The sequence below is a fragment of the Entelurus aequoreus genome, linkage group LG16, assembly GCF_033978785.1.
Source record: "Entelurus aequoreus isolate RoL-2023_Sb linkage group LG16, RoL_Eaeq_v1.1, whole genome shotgun sequence".
In the NCBI taxonomy this organism is placed as follows: domain Eukaryota; kingdom Metazoa; phylum Chordata; class Actinopteri; order Syngnathiformes; family Syngnathidae; genus Entelurus; species Entelurus aequoreus.
Genome location: NC_084746.1, coordinates 19,258,497 through 19,277,400, shown reverse-complemented (window position 1 = coordinate 19,277,400; position 18,904 = coordinate 19,258,497). Strand labels below are relative to the sequence as shown.

Genomic DNA, 18,904 nt, shown 5'->3' with positions numbered 1-18,904 from the left:
ATGGCTGCTGGTTAGCGCCTTGCATGGCAGCTCCCGCCATCAGTGTGTGAATGTGTGTGTGAATGGGTAAATGTGGAAATACTGTCAAAGCGCTTTGAGTACCTTGAAGGCAGAAAAGCGCTATACAAGTACAACCCATTTATCATTTATAACATCACACAACAAACAACATGTAGGCTAAGTACACACACACACCCTCATACTACTACCGTATTTTTCGGACTGTACGTCACTCTGGAGTATACGTCGCACCGGCCGAAAATGCACAATAAAGGAGAAAAAAAAGATATATACATCGCACTGGAGTATAAGTCGCATTTTTTGATAAAATCCAACACCAAGAATAGACATTTGAAAGGCAATTTAAAATATATAAAGAATAGTGAACAACAGGCTGAATAAGTGTACGTTATATGACGCACAAATAACCAACTGAGAACGTGCCTGGTATGTTAACGTAACATATTATGGTAAGAGTCATTCAAATAACTATAACATATAGAACAAGCTGTACGTTTAACAAACAATCTGTCACTCCCGATCGCTAAATAACATGAAATCTTCCTCCCCGGTGTCACTCCTGGTATGCCCCGCTAGCGTCCATTCTTTCTGCTGCTCGATCGCCGTTTTCTGCTGCATATTTCACTACGTCCAGCTTGTAATCTGCAGTATATGATTTCCTTTTCGGTGCCATTTTGGTTCAGTCCTTCTCAGTTTTTATAAGTTACCGCCAACGTTGATCCATTTTAATAGCTCCGGCAGTAGCGTATAGCAGTTAGCATTCCAAAACCCACAATGCACTTCTGCCATGACCCGCCCCCGCCGAATTCTTATTGGTTGGCGTGTGTGTGACGATTGCTGACGTGTGTGTGACGATGGCTGCCATTAGCTTCGTCGCTCACACGAATGAGATAAATTATATTATTTGATATTTTACGGTAATGTGTTAATAATTTCACACATAAGTCGCTTCGGAGTATACGTCGCACCCACGGCCAAACTATGAAAAAAACTGCGACTTATAGTCCGAAAAATACGGTACTACTATGAGGGAATAACGTGAATTTGATATCAATTAGTAAGAGGCAAAATCCCACAGTAAACAACATGTAGGCTAAGTATACACATGTACACTCTTACTACTACTATGAGGGGAATAATGTGAACTTTATATCAAATAGTAAGAGGCAACATCACACAGCAAACAACATGCAGGCTAAGTATACACATGCACACTCTTACTACTACTATGAGGGGAATAATGTGAACTTGATATCACCACCATGCGACACACACCCAGGTCTGATCAGCCTGTGGTGGGCCAACCTCGGCAGAGGGTGTCTTGTGATAAATGGCCGAAACGCCCAATGACGTCGGGGAACACAACTGAAGATGTGTTGTACTGGTGGCACCACGTGATTAGTGCCAAACTCCACCCCACCCAAGAGGACATCTCCAACCCCATTTAATTGTTGTGCTGAATATTTAGGGATCTTTAACAACTAGTCCTATTAAGAATCTTGAGGGGAATAATGTGAACTTGATATCAAATAGTAAGAGGCAACTTTACACAGCAAACAACATGCAGGCTAAGTACACGCGCACATACACACACACACTCCTCCTCCTACTACTATGAGGGAATAGTGAACAAACAACGAACGATTGAAGTGTCATATTTGCAATCATACAATACTCCATTTGTGGACAAGGAGAAAAGGCAGCCATTGAAGCACATTCATGCTCTTTACTAACTAGTGCAAACTAGGTTTGGGCAGTATAGCGGTATTACGAACTATGTCAGTATATTTTAGAAGTAAATAGACGTATTTGAGACAATGCCACCATACCGGGAAATGTAATCGTTAATGTTTGGCGCGAAAGTCTCTCTGCTCATTTTGTCTGCGCTGGTGCTGTAGCCCTCTTCTTCTGCGCACAAAGTGAGGCGGAGTAGGAGCCGCGCTCACTTGACACACATTCCAGTACAAGGCTCGTGTGACGCATCAACTTTCACATGTTGTCCTCCTTTCTTGGCATCTTGTCAAGCCTGTTTTTACGCTTTATTTTGCCTTGAATAAAAAAATAATCCTCGGCAGTCCGTTTGCCTCAAGCCTGGGCGTCACTCTGGGCGAATTGCAGTTTACGTGATCCTATCGAATCAACACGAGAGCGATGGATTAACTTGAAAACGATGGAGAAGACATTTCTGCCATAAAACAAACTTTGTGTAAAGAGATATGTTTATGAAAAAAACGCGTTTAAAAATCTGCCAGAAATAATGAGTATATAATAATAATAACATTAACTTCCCAGTCACAACTACTTAGGCATTTTAATATTTTTATGTGCATCTGTCTATAAATGAAACTTAAAGGCCTACTGAAACCCACTACTACCGACCACGCAGTCTGATAGTTTATATATCAATGATGAAATCTTAACATTGCAACACATGCCAATACGGCCGGGTTAGATTAGTAAATTGCAATTTTAAATTTCCCGCGAAATATTCTGCTGAAAACGTCTCGTATGATGACGTTTGCGCGTGACGTCACGGATTGTGCGGACATTTTGGGACACCATTGTGGCCAGCTATTAAGTCGTCTGTTTTCATCGCAAAATTACACAGTATTCTGGACATCTGTGTTGGTGAATCTTTTGCAATTTGTTTAATGAACAATGAAGACAGCAAAGAAGAAAGCTGTAGGTGGGATCGGTGTATTAGCGGCTGGCTACAGCAACACAACCAGGAGGACTTTGAGTTGGATAGCAGACGCGCTACCGTGAGTACGCAGCTTTGGCTTCCAAACATTTGATCGCTTGCCCGTCTATGCGTGCCGCTATGTGCATGTCACGTATAGGGATGTCCCGATCCGATATTTGGATCGGATCGGCCGCCGATATTTGCCAAAAAATGCGTATCTGCAAGCCATGGGAAAATGCCGATCGAGATCCAGTTTTTAAAAAAAACTCTTGTCCGTGTTTTCCAACGCAGCCATTTAAATAATACATTCCACTTTTCTGCTGCTCCCTAATTACCGTTCCGCATTTTCCAGCACACCTTCAACACATCCACAGGTCTGTGGATTCTCACGCAGTTGCTTTTAGCTGCTGGCATTACACGACAGGCTCTTCTCTGTGTCTCCCTCTCACAGACAGCAAGCGCACCTTACACACGTCACATACTGTCAAGTCATACGTCACATACGTATACGCCCTCCCCGAGCAGAGAGGTAGCAGCATGGCTAACGTTAGCTGTGATGCTAGCACAGCCGTGTGAGCAACGTTCCCTCTAAGGTGCACGCCTATGCAATTGCGCACTGCTCAAGCGTCCTCTGCGCATAGCAATTATAATAAAAAAATAAGCGCATAACAATTTTCGACACACGGACACGACAGAGAAAACAGTTTTCGTCATCATTGTTCAAATATTGTAACGTCTGTCGAGACGCTTATCTCCATTCGGTGCCACACGCCCACACCATCAAAATGCAGAGGCAAAAATTTCCACATCAACACCGTATGAAAAAATTAGTGATTTTTTTAGTTGTGATTTCCTTCTCTGCATGAAAGTTTAAAAGTAGCATATATTAATGCAGTATGAAGAAAAATGTTTTAATGTAGACATGCAAGCCTTGAAAGAACATTTTGAAAATCAAGACTACATTTCCTGCAAATGGGTGCATTTCTACCCTATATTTTAACTTTAGATTTATTCTCATATCAAACTCTTTTGGCTGTCTTTTTGACATTTACATCCGGCGCCCCCCTCCACACCCCGGATTATAAATAATGTAAATAATTCAATGGGATTATCTTGTGTGATGACTGTATTATGATGATAGTATATATCTGATAGTATATATCTGTATCATGAATCAATTTAAGTGGACCCCGACTTAAACAAGTTGAAAAACTTGTTGGGGTGTTACCATTTAGTGGTCAATTGTATGGAATATGTACTTCACTGTGCAACCTACTAATAAAAGTTTCAATCAATCAATCAAAACACATAGAATCATCATACTGCTGTGATTATATGCATCAAGTGTTCAAGGCTAAGGCAAAATATCGAGATATATATTGTGTATCGCAATATGGCCTTAAAATATCGCAATATTAAAAAAAGGCCATATCGCCCAGCCCTAGTTCAATGATGCCATTTCTGTTTGTCATGTATAATTTTGTCTATTTTGTGTTTATCCTTGAATAAACAGGTCAGTTTCTTGTTACCAACAATTGTGTATTATTCAAACTCCCCTAATTCAGCTGCCTAGTTGTTATCAAGAGTACTAAAACCCTTTTCAACATGATTCTGACAACTAAGTAGGCTAAATAACTTTAAACTTTAATACATGCTCGGATAGGCCAGTATCGGTCAGTATCGGTATCGGTCAGTATCTGTATCAGATCGGAAGTGCAAAAACAATATCGGTATCGGATCGGAAGTGCAAAAACCTGGATCGGGACATCCCTAGTCACGTACGTAACTTTGGGGAAATATATGTGCTGTATGAACTTTACGGAGGTGAACGGTACTTTGGGCTGTGGGATTGAGTGTGTTGTGCGGGTGTTTAATTTGTATTGGTGGGTTATATGGACGGGAGGGGGGAGGTGTTTGTTATGCGGGATTCATTTGTGGCATATTAAATATAAGCCTGGTTGTGTTGTGGCTAATAGAGTATATATATGTCTTGTGTTTATTTACTGTTTTAGTAATTCCCAGCTGAATATCAGGTCCCACCCGCCTCTCCCTATCTGAATCGCTTCCACTGCCCTCTAATCCTTCACTCTCACTTTCCTCATCCACGAATCTTTCATCCTCGCTCAAATTAATGGGGTAATCGTCGCTTTCTCGGTCCGAATCGCTCTCGCTGCTGCTGGCCATGATTGTAAACAATGTGCAGATGTGAGGCGCTCCACAACCTGTGACGTCACGCTACTTCCGGTACAGGCAAGGCTTTTTTATCAGCGACCAAAAGTTGCAAACTTTATCGTTGATGTTCTCTACTAAATCCTTTCAGCAAAAATATGGCAATATCGCGAAATTATCAAGTATGACACAGAATGGACCTGCTATCCCTGTTCAAATAAGAAAATTTCATTTCAGTAGGCCTTTAAACATTTCCAGAAATGTATTGAGTATTGGTTTCAATAAAACAACCTGAGACGCATGTCCGGGTTTGACTTTGTCTAAATTCACTATCCAGAAAAAAATGTTGCGATATGTATCGTATATCAGTATTCAGCCAAAATATTTTGGGATAAGAGTTTTGGTCCACATTGCCCAGCTCTAGCGCTAATATGATCCCGCGAAAAGATCCAACAGAGCTGCCGTTACTAGCAGTTAATTCGCTGCTAAGCTAACAAACACAGCTGAGCTAAAATGCTGCCGTGAGCGCACTCTCCCTGACGTCACTTGGTAACAGGCACACATGCACACACACTTAGCTCTCATGAAACATCTCTCAATTGCATATGCCAGATATTTAAAGGTTGTTTTCTCCAGTAATTAATCACATTTATTAAAAAGTAATTCCGTTAGTAATTAAATTACTCTTGGTAAAGTAACGAGTTACTGTAATTACTTTTTTAAAGGTAATTTTCTGAACACTGTTTATAACTAAAGATGTGAACTGCTGCCTCAGCAATATTGGAATGCACACACAACACGTAAGCCACATTAATTTAGCCTTGCACTAGAAGAAACAAAGGCGCTAAAATATGCAAAATTATTTCCAATGATGCAAAATATGAGCTATGAAATGTATTTTTTCTTTGATTTTGTTTCAACCCATGGTATCACATTGTGAGGTGCCCTGGGATCCCCAACTTTATTCATTGCAAAGCCTGATAAAACAATTCAGCCTTTACAGCATTAACAATGGTTACTGTCAGAAATGCTGAAGGCTCTGGGTGTTGACGGGCTGTCTTGGTTGATACGCCTTTTCAACATTGCGTGGAAGTCTGGGACAGTGCCGAGGGAGTGGCAGACTGGGGTGGTGGTCCCCCTTTTCAAAAAGGGGGACCAGAGGGTGTGTGCTAATTACAGGGGTATCACACTACTCAGCCTCCCTGGGAAAGTTTACGCCAAGGTACTGGAAAGGAGGGTCCGGCCGATAGTCGAACCTCAGATTCAAGAGGAGCATGTGGATTCCGTCCTGGTCGTGGAACAACTGACCAGCTCTTTACTCTTTCGGGAATCCTGGAGAAGGCCTGGGAGTATGCCTATCCAGTCTACATGTGCTTTGTGGATTTGGAGAAGGCGTCTGACCGGGTCCCCCGGGAGATCTTGTGGGAGGTGCTGAGGGAGTACGGACTGAGGGGAACCCTTCTGAGGGCCATCCAATCTCTGTACAACCAAAGCGAGAGTTGTGTCCGGGTGCGTGGATGTAAATCGGATCCGTTTCCAGTGGGGGTTGGTCTCAGCCAGGGCTGCGCTCTGTCACCTATCCTGTTTGTGATTTTCATGGACAGGATTTCTAGGCAGAGTCGTGGCCATGGCGGAGGGGGTATACGTCTCAGGGGGCTAAAGGTTGCGTCACTGCTGTTTGCAGATGATGTGGTCCTGATGGCACCTTCAGTTCGTGACCTTCAGCTCTCACTGGATCAGTTTGCAGCCGAGTGTTCAGCGGCTGGAATGAGGATCAGCATCTCCAAATCTGAGGCCGTGGCCAGCAGGAAACCGATGGTTTGTACAGTCCAGGTAGAGGACAAGACTCTGTCCCTGGTGGAGGAGTTTAAGTATCTTGGGGTATTGTTCACGAGTGAGGGAAAGATGTAAAAGGAAATCAGCCGGAAAATCGGAGCAGCTGGGGCAGTATTGCGATCTCTCTGCCGCACTGTTGTGACGAAACGAGAGCTGAGCCAGAAGGCAAAGCTCTCGGTCTACTGAGCTATCTACATTCCTACTCTCACCTAGGGTCATGAAGTGCGGGTCATGACCGAAAGAATAAGATCGCGGATACAAGCGGCCGAAATGAGTTTCCTCAGAAGGGTGGCTGGGATCTCCCTTAGAGATAGGGTGAGAAGTTCAGTCACCCGAGAGAGACTCTGAGTAGAGCCGCTGCTCCTTCGCTTGGAAAGGAGCCAGCTTAGGTGGTTCGGGCATCTCGTGCGGATGCCTCACGAGCGTCTCCCTAGGGAGGTCCTCGTTGCACGTCCCACTGGGAGGAGACCCCGCGGCAGGCCAAGGACCAGATGGGGGGGATTACATCTCCTCTCTGGCCTGGGAACGCTTCGGGATTCCCCAGGAGGAAGTTGCTAATGTTGCTCTGGAGAGGGAAGTCTGAGGGTCTCTGCTGGAGCTGTTGTCCCCGCGACCCGATTCCGGATAAGTGGTTGAAGATGGATGGGTGGACTGTCAGAAAGATATTAATTTAACCTTTTTTAGCGCCACAAGCGCCAATATATTAGAGACAGCTCGCACAGTATGATAGTATGTGTATATATGGTGGTATGTTTACTGCAAACTAGTAGCACAATAATAAAATACATTACATTTTAAAATTCCGGCCCAGTAGCCGCTACTTTTTTCCTAGGCTTTAAACCCTGCGCCTTATAAAACGGTGTGGCTAATTTATGGATTTTTCTTCGCTGACAGCCACAAAGCAAACAGTTTTCACTAAACACAAGCAAAGACACTTAAATTGTGTGTTTTTGTTTGTGCTGTGGCACCATCTTTTGGACAAGTTCGCTCACTGCAGGTGCAGCTGGGTGAATGCCTACAGTGTTTCCTGCTGTTAAATGTTTTGAACCGGAAGTGCCGTTCTGTTTTCTAATCATCCAAAGTGTTTCTACTCGAATGGATTCTTCATTCATTACTCAAAGCAACGTTTGTAAGTTTTACAATATAACTAAAACAATTCTTACTTACTAAAAAGCGTCCCATGTGTGATGTCTGTAGGAGTGTTTTCATGCATATTTGTACGTGCAATCGTAATGTAATGAAGCCAGCATCCTTAGCTCTAGCTAATATGCCAACACGTTTACGAGTGTCTGTTAGTATTTTTACTTTACCATGGCATTCTTTTTGTATTGTTTCAGTTTCACAAATTCCTCAGTAAATTCACCAAAATGTCACTGTGGAGTTATTGAGTCTGTTTAGCTGATTGGAGAGCTAGCTTCTGCAGCTAGTGGCTCCATGACGATGACTTCTATTTTTTTCCATCAGCTGTTTTACTGCTGTGTTACAGGCACCATTTGGAAACATTTGAAGTATGTAAATAAACATTTACAGAATATTTCTGTTTAAATAACTAATTTCACAACGTATATATCTGCAGCTTATAGTCCGGTGCGGCTAATATATGGGGGAATTTTTTTTCATCTAAAGTTTAGTTTGTGCGGCTGAAATACCGGTGTGCGCTATCGACCAGAAAATACGGTAATCCCTTTTTGACCGTGGCAAATTAATATTCAGTCTTCTTATCTCTGTAAAGGCAGAATAATGAGATATAACATTATTGCAGCATGAATAGATTTTTGCTGCAGTTGAGTGTATTATCACAGTTGAGTGAATGTGGAATAGGGACAACATCTGCACACTCTTGTTGTTCCCACTGTAAAGCAACAGCAGAGTGCAATTGTGATTGAGTAGAAATGGTGACTCAGTGTGTTTCCTTCACCACGCACGCCAGCCATGAATTTGGTTCTACGGACCCATCCATATTTGGAGTATCCATTCCCATTATGTCTGTGGTGAGTTGGCGGCACACCCTGTGTTATCCATGTGATTATGATAACCATTTAACCCTCTTTGGCTTTTCGTATCAGTGTCTGTATTGTCCTGGTGTGACTCTGTTATCTGGCACATACACACATCACGTGACTAGGAAATCCTTCTTGCTGTAGATGGCGGACCAACAGGCCGCCATGTTTGGAGAGTGCTGTTACAATGTAGGTGATGTAAAAATCACCATGGGAACAGGAACCTTCATGGACATTAACACTGGCAGCAGACCGCACACGTCCATCACTGGTAAAGTAAAATACTTGAAGTGTGCTACATGATAATATTCATGTCAATTCTCTGTAGGTCTCTATCCACTAGTTGGGTGGAAAATAGGCTCAGAGTTGGTGTATCTGGCTGAGGGCAACGCAGCAGACACTGGAACTGCCATTCGGTGGGCCCAGGCACTGGGTAAGTGATTAGGAGTATTTTATATATAAAGCCCTTGGGACACTCTTACCTGATGGTACCTGCTTAAGTGTGTTTGGGATCTGCATAAGTCCCGAAAATTTGAAATCAAACCGTGGAGGCTTTGCAGAGATTTTTATAAAATAATCTTGCCTTCCTTCAAACGAGGCAAACGAGCTGTTTGGAATTTGCTCTGCATTGTAAATATTAAATAAACGTAACTAGAAGTCAGCTTACATTGGAGCCAATGGGAGCTCCTCTATTCCGCTCATAAAATAAATAACCATTCAAAAAGCGCCTACAATACTCCATACATTTGGTGACTTGAATATTTACAAGTATTAGTGATATTGTTATTATAAGCACTAACGCAGAAAAACTATTTATAGGGGCACCATGATCACGTCCTGTGTGCCTATGTTTACATCATTGAATGGTCTGCTGCTTCCTTGCTCCCTGTAAGTTTATTGTAGATCAGGGGTGTCAAACTCAAATACAGAGTGGGCCGAAATTTAAAACTGACCAAAGCCGCGGGCCAAGGTTGAAAAAATTAACCTTTTAATAGGGACCCAAACAAGTTTTGCATTGAATATTGAACAAGCAAGGCTTATATAACTTTATAGTGACATGCAAAATCGAGTTTCAAATAATAATTATAATAATTAAAAAATATCAATGGCATATCAAATAAAATTTAAATAAAAATTGAATGCCTGTTTTCTATGTGCAGCCTTCTCAGGTAAATATCAAAATAAACTTTTTCCACAGGCTAATAATAGATTTGAAAATAAAATAATAATGAATGAATCAAACATTCAAGCCTGAAGTAGCAAGAGAAAGTTCATGAATAAAATGTTAATTATTGCTCAGTTTGCTACACTGATTTGCTTTAACACTGAATATGGAACAAGTGTTACGGTTCAGACTCCTGCCAACGCCTCTCATCCGTCTGTGCACTCCAGTGAGCGCACCTCAGGACACGCCCACGGGCGCGCACATCCAGGAGCGCGCGTGCGCGTCTCCGCCCCGCGGCAGCCGCCAGCTGCAATCGATCGCCGGCAATCAGCACACCTGCCCGAAATGAAGGACCTGCCTTCATAAGCTCGCACAACCTGCCAGGCGGCGCCGGAGTATAGTCTTCCGTACCTGTCGATTCTCGTGTCCCCCTGTGATCCCTTGTTGTTCCCCTTGCCCCCCCGGACTGCCTTTTGGATTCTCGACCTCCCGCTTGGACACGTTCTTCTCTGACGCTTCTCTCTCGCCCGGGGATCACCTTCCTGCCCCCCTGGACTTCCTTGTATCTCATTCAACACTTTGGTAATACACACTTCAGTTAAATTACACACATAGTATTACTTCACACACTCTTGTATTTTGGTCACACACTCCATTCTATAGTTTAGTTGTATTGTTGTTATTATTATTATTATTATTATTATTATATATATATATATTTATTATATATATAATAAATTAGTGAACATTACTGCCCTCTGGTGTCTGTTTGCCGTCACCTACCCTTTAGTCGAAACACAACAACAAGCAATGAATGAATGAATGAAATAAGTTTATTTCGGTCATATAATCAACCATTAACCATTTTGTGTGACCAGTTTAACAGTACACATTTACACACAAAAAGAATAGAAAAGAAATAGAATGACCGAAAAAGGAATAGACTGAAACCAAAGCTTATATTTGCCTATTCTATACCTCCACACTGATTTGCTTTAACCATGAATATGGAACAAGCAACTCTTATATAACTTAATAGTGCAAAATCAACTTTCAACTTTGAGGTGGGCGGGGTTGGGGGGGGTTTGGTGGTAGCGGGGGTGTATATTGTAGCGTCCCGGAAGAGTTAGTACTGCAAAGGGTTCTGGGTATTTGTTCTGTTGTTTATGTTGTGTTACGGTGCGGATGTTCTCCCGAAATGTGTTTGTCATTCTTGTTTGGTGTGGGTTCACAGTGTGGCGCATATTTGTAACAGTATCAAAAAAAATGTATATGCCCACCGTCAGTATGATCTGTATGGCTGTTGACTACGTATAAGTATGTCTTGCAGCCATATGTGAGTGTGTGTGTAAAAGCTGCATAAATTGGCACGCTGTTTGGCAAGTATGTTAGCGGTGAATGCGGTATTACAGCTGCACCGTCGCTGTTTTAATACCGGCGGGCCAGATCTAATGTTAATTTGATATTGCCTCAAGGGCCAAATGACATTACTCGGCGGGCCAAATTTGGCCCGCGGGCCAGAGTTTGACACCCATGCTCTAGATCATAAATCATGCATCTCACCTCAAAAATAGATGACTGAGGATATATTCCCACAAATTGGGACATTTTGACAGCCATTTAGGACCTGGAACTGGCAAGGACGACACGAAAAGGACGCCTCCCCGCCCCCTGTTTCTCTTGATCCTTGTGCTGTTTGACTTAAATGGGAACTTCACTTTTTTGGAATTGTGTTAATCATTCACAATCCTTATGTAGGACAAGCACACATTTTTATTTTTTATTGCATTCAAACTAGTAAATAAATGGGATCAAAAGTCCTCTTTCAATGGTGCCTATTGGAATCGTTCTATTCTACCTATAAAGCACTTAACAAACATCCAAACACCTCCATTAAGGTTTTATATACATGCTGTAAGTATATATTTAATGTAGTAACATTTATAATACCATGTAATATTTATGTATTTCGATCATTTTAAGCATAAGGCGGTGCATTAATTTAATAAACGCATCACAACTTTCACTTTTTCCTTCAACATCAGTGATTATTACTCACTGCAGACTTCATGAGAGCTAAAAAACATAGTTGAAGCTGCGAGCAGCGTTGAGAGGGCCCTCGCACCATTGTGCAATCTGGGGTTCACGTGAGTCGGCGGGCACGCATTACGAATGCCTCACAACATTTCCAATGCCCTAACCCCGTGGTTCTCAACCTTTTTTCAGTGATGTACCCCCTGTGGAATTTTTTTTTATTCAAGTACCCCCTAATCAGAGCAAAGCATTTTTGGTTGAAAAAAAGAAATAAAGAAGTAAAATACAGCACTATGTCATCAGTTTCTGATTTATTAAATTGTATAACAGTGCAAAATATTGCTCTTTGTAGTGGTCTTTCTTGAACTATTTGGAAAAAAAGATGAAAATAACTAAAAACTTGCTGAAAAATAAACAAGTGATTCAATTATAAATAAAGATGTCTACACTTAGAAGTAATTATCAACTTAAAGTGTCCTCTTTGGGGATTGTAATAGAGATCCATCTGGATTCATGAACTTAATTCTAAACATTTCTTCACAAAAAAATAAATCTTTAACATCAATATTTATGGAACATGTCCAAAAAAAATCTAGCTTCCAACACTGAATATTGCATTGTTGCATTTCTTTTCACAGTTCTTTTTGACAGACATTTTAGTGGCAGAGGGGTTAGTGCGTCTGCCTCACAATACGAATGTCCTGAGTAGTCGTGAGTTCAATCCCGGCCTCGGGATATTTCTGTGTGGAGTTTGCATGTTCTCCCCGTGACTGCGTGGGTTCCCTCCGGGTACTCCGGCTTCCTCCCACCTCCAAAGACATGCACCTGGGGATAGGTTCATTGGCAACACTGAAATTGGCCCTAGTGTGTGAATGTTGTCTCTCTATCTGTGTTGGCCCTGCGATGAGGTGGCGACTTGTCCAGGGTGTACCCCGCCTTCCGCCCGATTGTAGCTGAGATAGGCTCCAGCGCCCCCCGCGACCCCGAAGGGAATAAGCGGTAGAAAATGGATGGATGGATTTTAGTGAAGGCCAAACCATCATGGCATGGGGGAAACTCTGGGTTTATGGTAATGAATGGAATAGCCTACTTGATTTGATGTTCAGTTTATGAACTTACATTCATATTTTGTTGAAGTGTTATTCAATAAATATATTTATGAAGGATTTTTGAATTCTTGCTATTTTTAGAATATTTTAAAAAAAATCTCACGTACACCTTGGCATACCTTCAAGTACCCCCAGGGGTACGTGTACCCCCATTTGAAAACCACTGCCCTAACCCACCACAAAAAAATTCAGGAAGATCAGAGCATGCGGAAGGAAGTTACCACTGTTAAAATGTTCCTCTATAATCTTAGTGTCAATAACGTCTTGTCATGGTCAGACCCCAACCTAAAAGTGTCATATCAGTTTGGAAGGGGATCCGATCATCTCAAGAGAACTAATGACGGTTTGATGGTTGATGGCGAGGAGCAGGTTTCGCCGCCAGGCTCCACCCGCCCCCCCACGTATGGGGGGGGGCGGGCACTTCAAGGTGTCAATATCATAATTTGTCCAGTTACGACCAAGATCTGAATTTGTAGAGCCGAGTTATAAAAGTATAAAAGTTGAAAATTGTGTGGCAAATCATCAGATCTAAGTTTGGCGCCAGGCCTCGCCCACATCCTAAGGCTTAGGCAAAATTATTTCGCAATTTAGCATTGCCTATCTGTCTAGTATTTGTCATTTTAACCATGGTTCATTTGATCAAAGTCCCTTGGAGGAGTTCGTTAAAGTATGACCCCTGTTTTTGGCCTAAAAATGGCTGACTGACACCAAGATGGCCAACTCCCTGTTTTTTTTTCAAATATGGAATCTTGAGACTTTTTCGTGTCTTGTCATGGTCGACGTCGCCTGCCATTTTTCGTGACGATAGGTGAAACTGGTTGCAGGAGCTACTTTTTTTAAACATTTCAAGCGGGCACTCGAGAATCAGTTTTGAAATTTCGTGTTTGGTGTCCACAAAATGAAAATATTTTTGCCGCAGTGGACTCGCATGCAAAAATTGGCGAGTTTTCGTGTGTCTTAAGGGCCTCAAATATATGATCGAAGTGGGAGAAAAATATTGCACGAAGCAATTACAATAGGCCTCTCGCAGCCTTTGCTGCTCGGGCCCTAAAACATCACTTACTGTACAATGTCTGCTCTCACTGGAACGCTGACTGTTAGGGTGTTGAAATATTTTCGAGTTTAGATGAAGAATCACTCTTAATCCGAGCAAAGAAAAAACCGATTGGTATAAACCAGCGTCTTTTGCGTGCCTTTCTTGCCATCTCAGGGTCTAAATTGGCTGTCAAAGTTGACCAACTTCTCAGTTTATGTCCACATCATTTTGCTTTAATAATAATAATAATAATACCTGGGATTTATATAGCGCTTTTCTAAGTACCCAAAGTCGCTTTACATGTTAAAAACCCATCATTCATTCACACCTGGTGGTGGTAAGCTACTTTCGTAGCCACAGCTGCCCTGGGGTTGACTGACGGAAGCGTGGCAGCCAATTTGCGCCTACGGCCCCTCCAACCACCACCTATCATTCATTCACCGGTGTGAGTGGCACCGGGGGCAAGGGTGAAGTGTCCTGCCCAAGGACACAACGGCATGGTAAGAGGCGGGGAGCGAACCTGCAACCCTCAGGTTTCTGACACGGGCGCTCTACCCACTACGCCATGCCGCTTTGAAGATGAGAGGCATAATTTTTGATCCAAAATTAACTTTCACAAGCTCTGAGGTGAGAAAGCAGCTCAGCAGCTGATACAGCATCTTAAGGAAGTCGCCTCTCTGTCTAAACGTAGGTTCTTAACGTTAGCACTTATGATAACAATATCGCTAATACTTAATAATCAGGTCACAACATGTAAATGGAGTATTGTTTGGCGCTTTTTGGATGTTTTTTTATTGGGTTTTATGGGTCGAAAAGATTCATTGTTGTCATGGCTCCCATTGGTTCCATTGTAACCTGATTTTTATTTATGAATTAGAATGCATCTTGTCTTACATCAGGATTTTGAGTTATAGACAGAATTCCAAAAAAAGGGCAATTTCCCTTTCACATTAAGCATGTCGCAGAAACGTTCTTAAAACGCTCAGACCTTCTTAACCTCATCAAACGCTCTTGGCGTGATCTAGAACGCAGACTGTGACCCAGCAGTCTCACAAATGTTCTTTTCCCCAAAGTGGAAGTTGTTTTAGCTACAAAGTGGCAGTCTGGCTGTCAGTGTCTAAAATAATAACAAAAGTGTCCACACAGGTGTCCCAATAATTATGTCCATATACAGTTGCAAGAAAAAGTACCGTATTTTCCGAATCATAGGGCACACCAGAGTATAAGGCGCACTGGCGAGGAGCGGGTCTATTCAGGTCTTTATTCATATAAAATGTGCACCAGATTATAAGGCGACTGAAATGCGATTTTCTTATTTAAACGGGGATAGCAGGTCCATTCTATGTGTCATACTTGATCATTTCGCAATATTGCCATATTTTTGCTGAAAGGATTTAGTACAGAACATCGACGATAAAGTTTGCAACTTTTGGTCGCTGATAAAAAAGCCTTGCCTGTACCGGAAGTAGTCACAGGATGTGGAGCTCCTCACACCTGCACATTGTTTACAATCATGGCCACCAGCAGCGAGAGCGATTCGGACCGAGAAAGCGACGATTTCCCCATTAATTTGAGCGAGGATGAAATATTCGTAGATGAGGAAAGTGAGAGTGAAGGACTAGAGGGCAGTGGAAGCGATTCAGATAGGGAAGATGCTGTGAGAGGCGGGTGGGACCTGATATTCAGCTGGGAATGACTAAAACAGTAAATAAACACAAGACATATATATACTCTATTAGCCACAACACAACCAGGCTTATATTTAGTATGGCACAAATTACTACTGCACAACTGTATTGTGCAGTAGTACCTCAACTCACAATCTCAATTGGTTCTGTGTAGGGCTGGGCGATATGGCCTTTTATTAATATCTCGGTATTTTTGGGCCATGTCACGATACACGATATATATCTTGATATTTTGCCTTAGCCTTGAATGAACACTTGATGCATATAATCACACCAGTATGATGATTCTTCTATTCTACATTAAAACATTCTTGTTCATACTGCATTAATATATGCTCATTTTAAACTTTTATGCAGAGAGGGAAATCACAACTAAGTCTATTTAGCAAAACTGTATTTATTAAACAGTTATTAAGCAGTGACACAAACATTCATGTCATTTCAAAACAGCAAGTGCAAGATTGTCAGAGACATTTTAAAACAAGCTATGAGTGCACTTTTGTGCATGATGTCACTAAAATGACATATCAAAACAACACTAAATTAAAGTGCACTTTTTGTACAGAAAGCCACTACAATAGTTTAAAACAAATAAAGTCCAGTTTTGTGCATGATCTCACACAAGATATTTCAATAAGTCTCAAATATAAATGAGCTGCATAATAGGAAATCAAATAGCAGTGGTGCTACTTTTTGTAGCAACGCTTTTGCCGCATAATTGTTCAACATATTCCCGCTTGAAGCCAAACCACCGCCAGACGATGCACCCCGTGCTGTTTTTCTTGGGAATTAATTCTTCCTTTATTTGTTACCAGATTTGCACCTTCTTTCTCTCGTATTACCACTCGCAACGCACCGTTAGCATCACAGCTAATGTTACCCATGTAGCTACCTTTCTGCTCTGGGAGGTCGTGTGACGTGGCACGCGTGACGTATGTAAGAAGGTGCGCTTGTTTTAAGTATATGTGAGAAGGGGAGACAGGAAAGAGTGGGGAAACACATGCAGTGTAATGCCCGCAGCTAAAAGCAACTGGGTGAGAACATATACTCGAATATCACGATATAGTCATTTTCTATATCGCACAGAGACAAACCCGCGATATATCGAGTATATAGATATATCGCCCAGCCCTAGTTCTGTGACACTTCTATCTCAAATAAAAGTCTCTAATTGAAATAAATTAATATCAATTTAATTGGTGCTCGCCCCCCCAAAACAGGACAATTTTAACATTAACGTGCCTTTTGAAAACAAACTTTTAGAAAATGAATATTGTACAAAAACAATACAATGCAATGTATTACTGACTACTACAGTAGTTTTATGAAGTAATGTAATAATAATGTCCAGTATTCAGAGTTTCCCCCAGATTGCCATTATGCATGTGGCAGTGTGGGCGTGGTCAATGTGACTTCATCATATATAACGTCACAATCATTTTGAGTGATTGATGTATTTTCTTTAAAAAGGCTACAGAAAGGTTGGATGTGTTTCTAAAAAATAAATGCGTTATGTACAGTTTATTTAAAAACAAATCTGTTTTATTAGTTAGATATGAATGGATGGATGGCTATGTTTTCTTGTACTACATTGTTCTTCTTTATTTTTTAATTGTTGCTGTTTATTGTAAAAGGTAACACATACTACACTTTCTTCTGCCCTCCCTGAATGTTGGAATTTAGTTTGCCAAATAGGTAAACAGTCCTTTGAGATGGAAAAAAATAACTTGAGGTGGTTTATTGTTATTCTCCACAATGAAGTCACTGTAGAATATACATATATACACATGAAGTGCACATACATGTAGGAATCATGTTAAATTATTCATGCAGTTTGGAACAAACTGGAAAAAAAGCAATGCAATTAAACAGGATAAAGATTGGCTGTAATTCCACTAGCTTAATGCTAACGTACAATGGACCAGCTCATTGACAGGCTAACATAAATTAGCATGGCCAATCACAGGGCACATACATGGAAAGACAACCATTCACACTCACATTAATATCTATGGACAATTTACAGTCTTCAATGAATCTAATTATGTTAGTTAACACAGGTGGTTAGGGGACACATGCTAGTAACATGCATGTTTTTGGAACGTGGGAGGAAGCCGGAGTACACGATTTTAGTTTTTTTTTGCAAAATAGAACTACACGTTTTTATGATATTTGAGATGTTTTTTTCAAACAATAGTACGTTCCTAATAGACTAGATACAGTGTATCCATTGATGCTATATATGATTTTTTTAAATGTGTTTTCGTGTAAAAAAAAAAACAACTTTACTTTTAAGGTGTGGCGGCATCTACAGTATCTTGCCATGGAGGCGCACCACGATCAATTACATGTAGGGAAAACCTTGATATTTACCTTGGAAAGTGGACTTCGGCGGTATCTCCTTCCAGCTGCTTTGCCGTCAAACACACCATCAGCAGCTTCTCCACATTTTCATGGTTAAATGTCCACTATTTCGATATTATTGTAACATTCTTGACTGGTGTGTGACTCCTGTTTCAGTATGTTGCAGACGAGCGGTAATGCATTCAAATTGCTTCGCCAAAGTGGAGATGCACTTAGTTAAGTTTTTAAATATTTATTTCTTTAATTCAATGAGTATCATCCACTTCTTCTTCTCAGCACTGTCCTTCACACTCACTTTCTTTCTTCCCATGCTTGGAAAACAAAGTTATGTCAATCTCAAGCTATAAGCTAATGCTAGTGAGTAAGACCAGATGTTTTGGTCGTATCTTACGAGGTTCACTTAAAGCCAATTAGCCAAGAGACTGCTCTTGTCTCAAAACACTCAGCAAACTGTAATTGGTCCCAAGCATAGTTTCAGCAAAAGTATGTTGTTATATTACACACCCATGGTTGAGGGTGTGGTCTGGCGCACCTTGAAATGCATTCTGGACAAACAACTTTTGAATTGCACATCTATTCTTTGAAATCCATCATAATATACTGTGTGTGTGGGTGGGGGTGATGGTGTGTGCAGGGTTTCCCCTACATGTAAACGATCGTGGCGCATACATGTATGTGTGTGTGTGTGTGTGTATATATACATACATACATATACACTTGTGTATGTGTGTGTGCATATATATATACATACATATACACGTATATATATATTTACATACATACACAACATGCATATATA

At 41.3% G+C, this 18,904-nt stretch overlaps 1 protein-coding gene across 3 annotated transcripts in view; it reads left to right on the top strand.

Moving 5' to 3' along the window:
• Positions 1-18,904, top strand: part of gk5 (glycerol kinase 5) — a 35,607-nt gene that overhangs the window by 8,874 nt on the left and 7,829 nt on the right. For 2 of the 3 annotated variants that reach the window (XM_062022319.1, XM_062022321.1), the window contains exons 9-11: positions 8,640-8,700; positions 8,854-8,980; positions 9,038-9,142. In XM_062022319.1, the coding sequence (XP_061878303.1) occupies positions 8,640-8,700; positions 8,854-8,980; positions 9,038-9,142 (293 nt within the window). The remainder of the gene's footprint in view (positions 1-8,639; positions 8,701-8,853; positions 8,981-9,037; positions 9,143-18,904) is intronic. The other variant, XM_062022320.1, reaches the window with a different exon arrangement.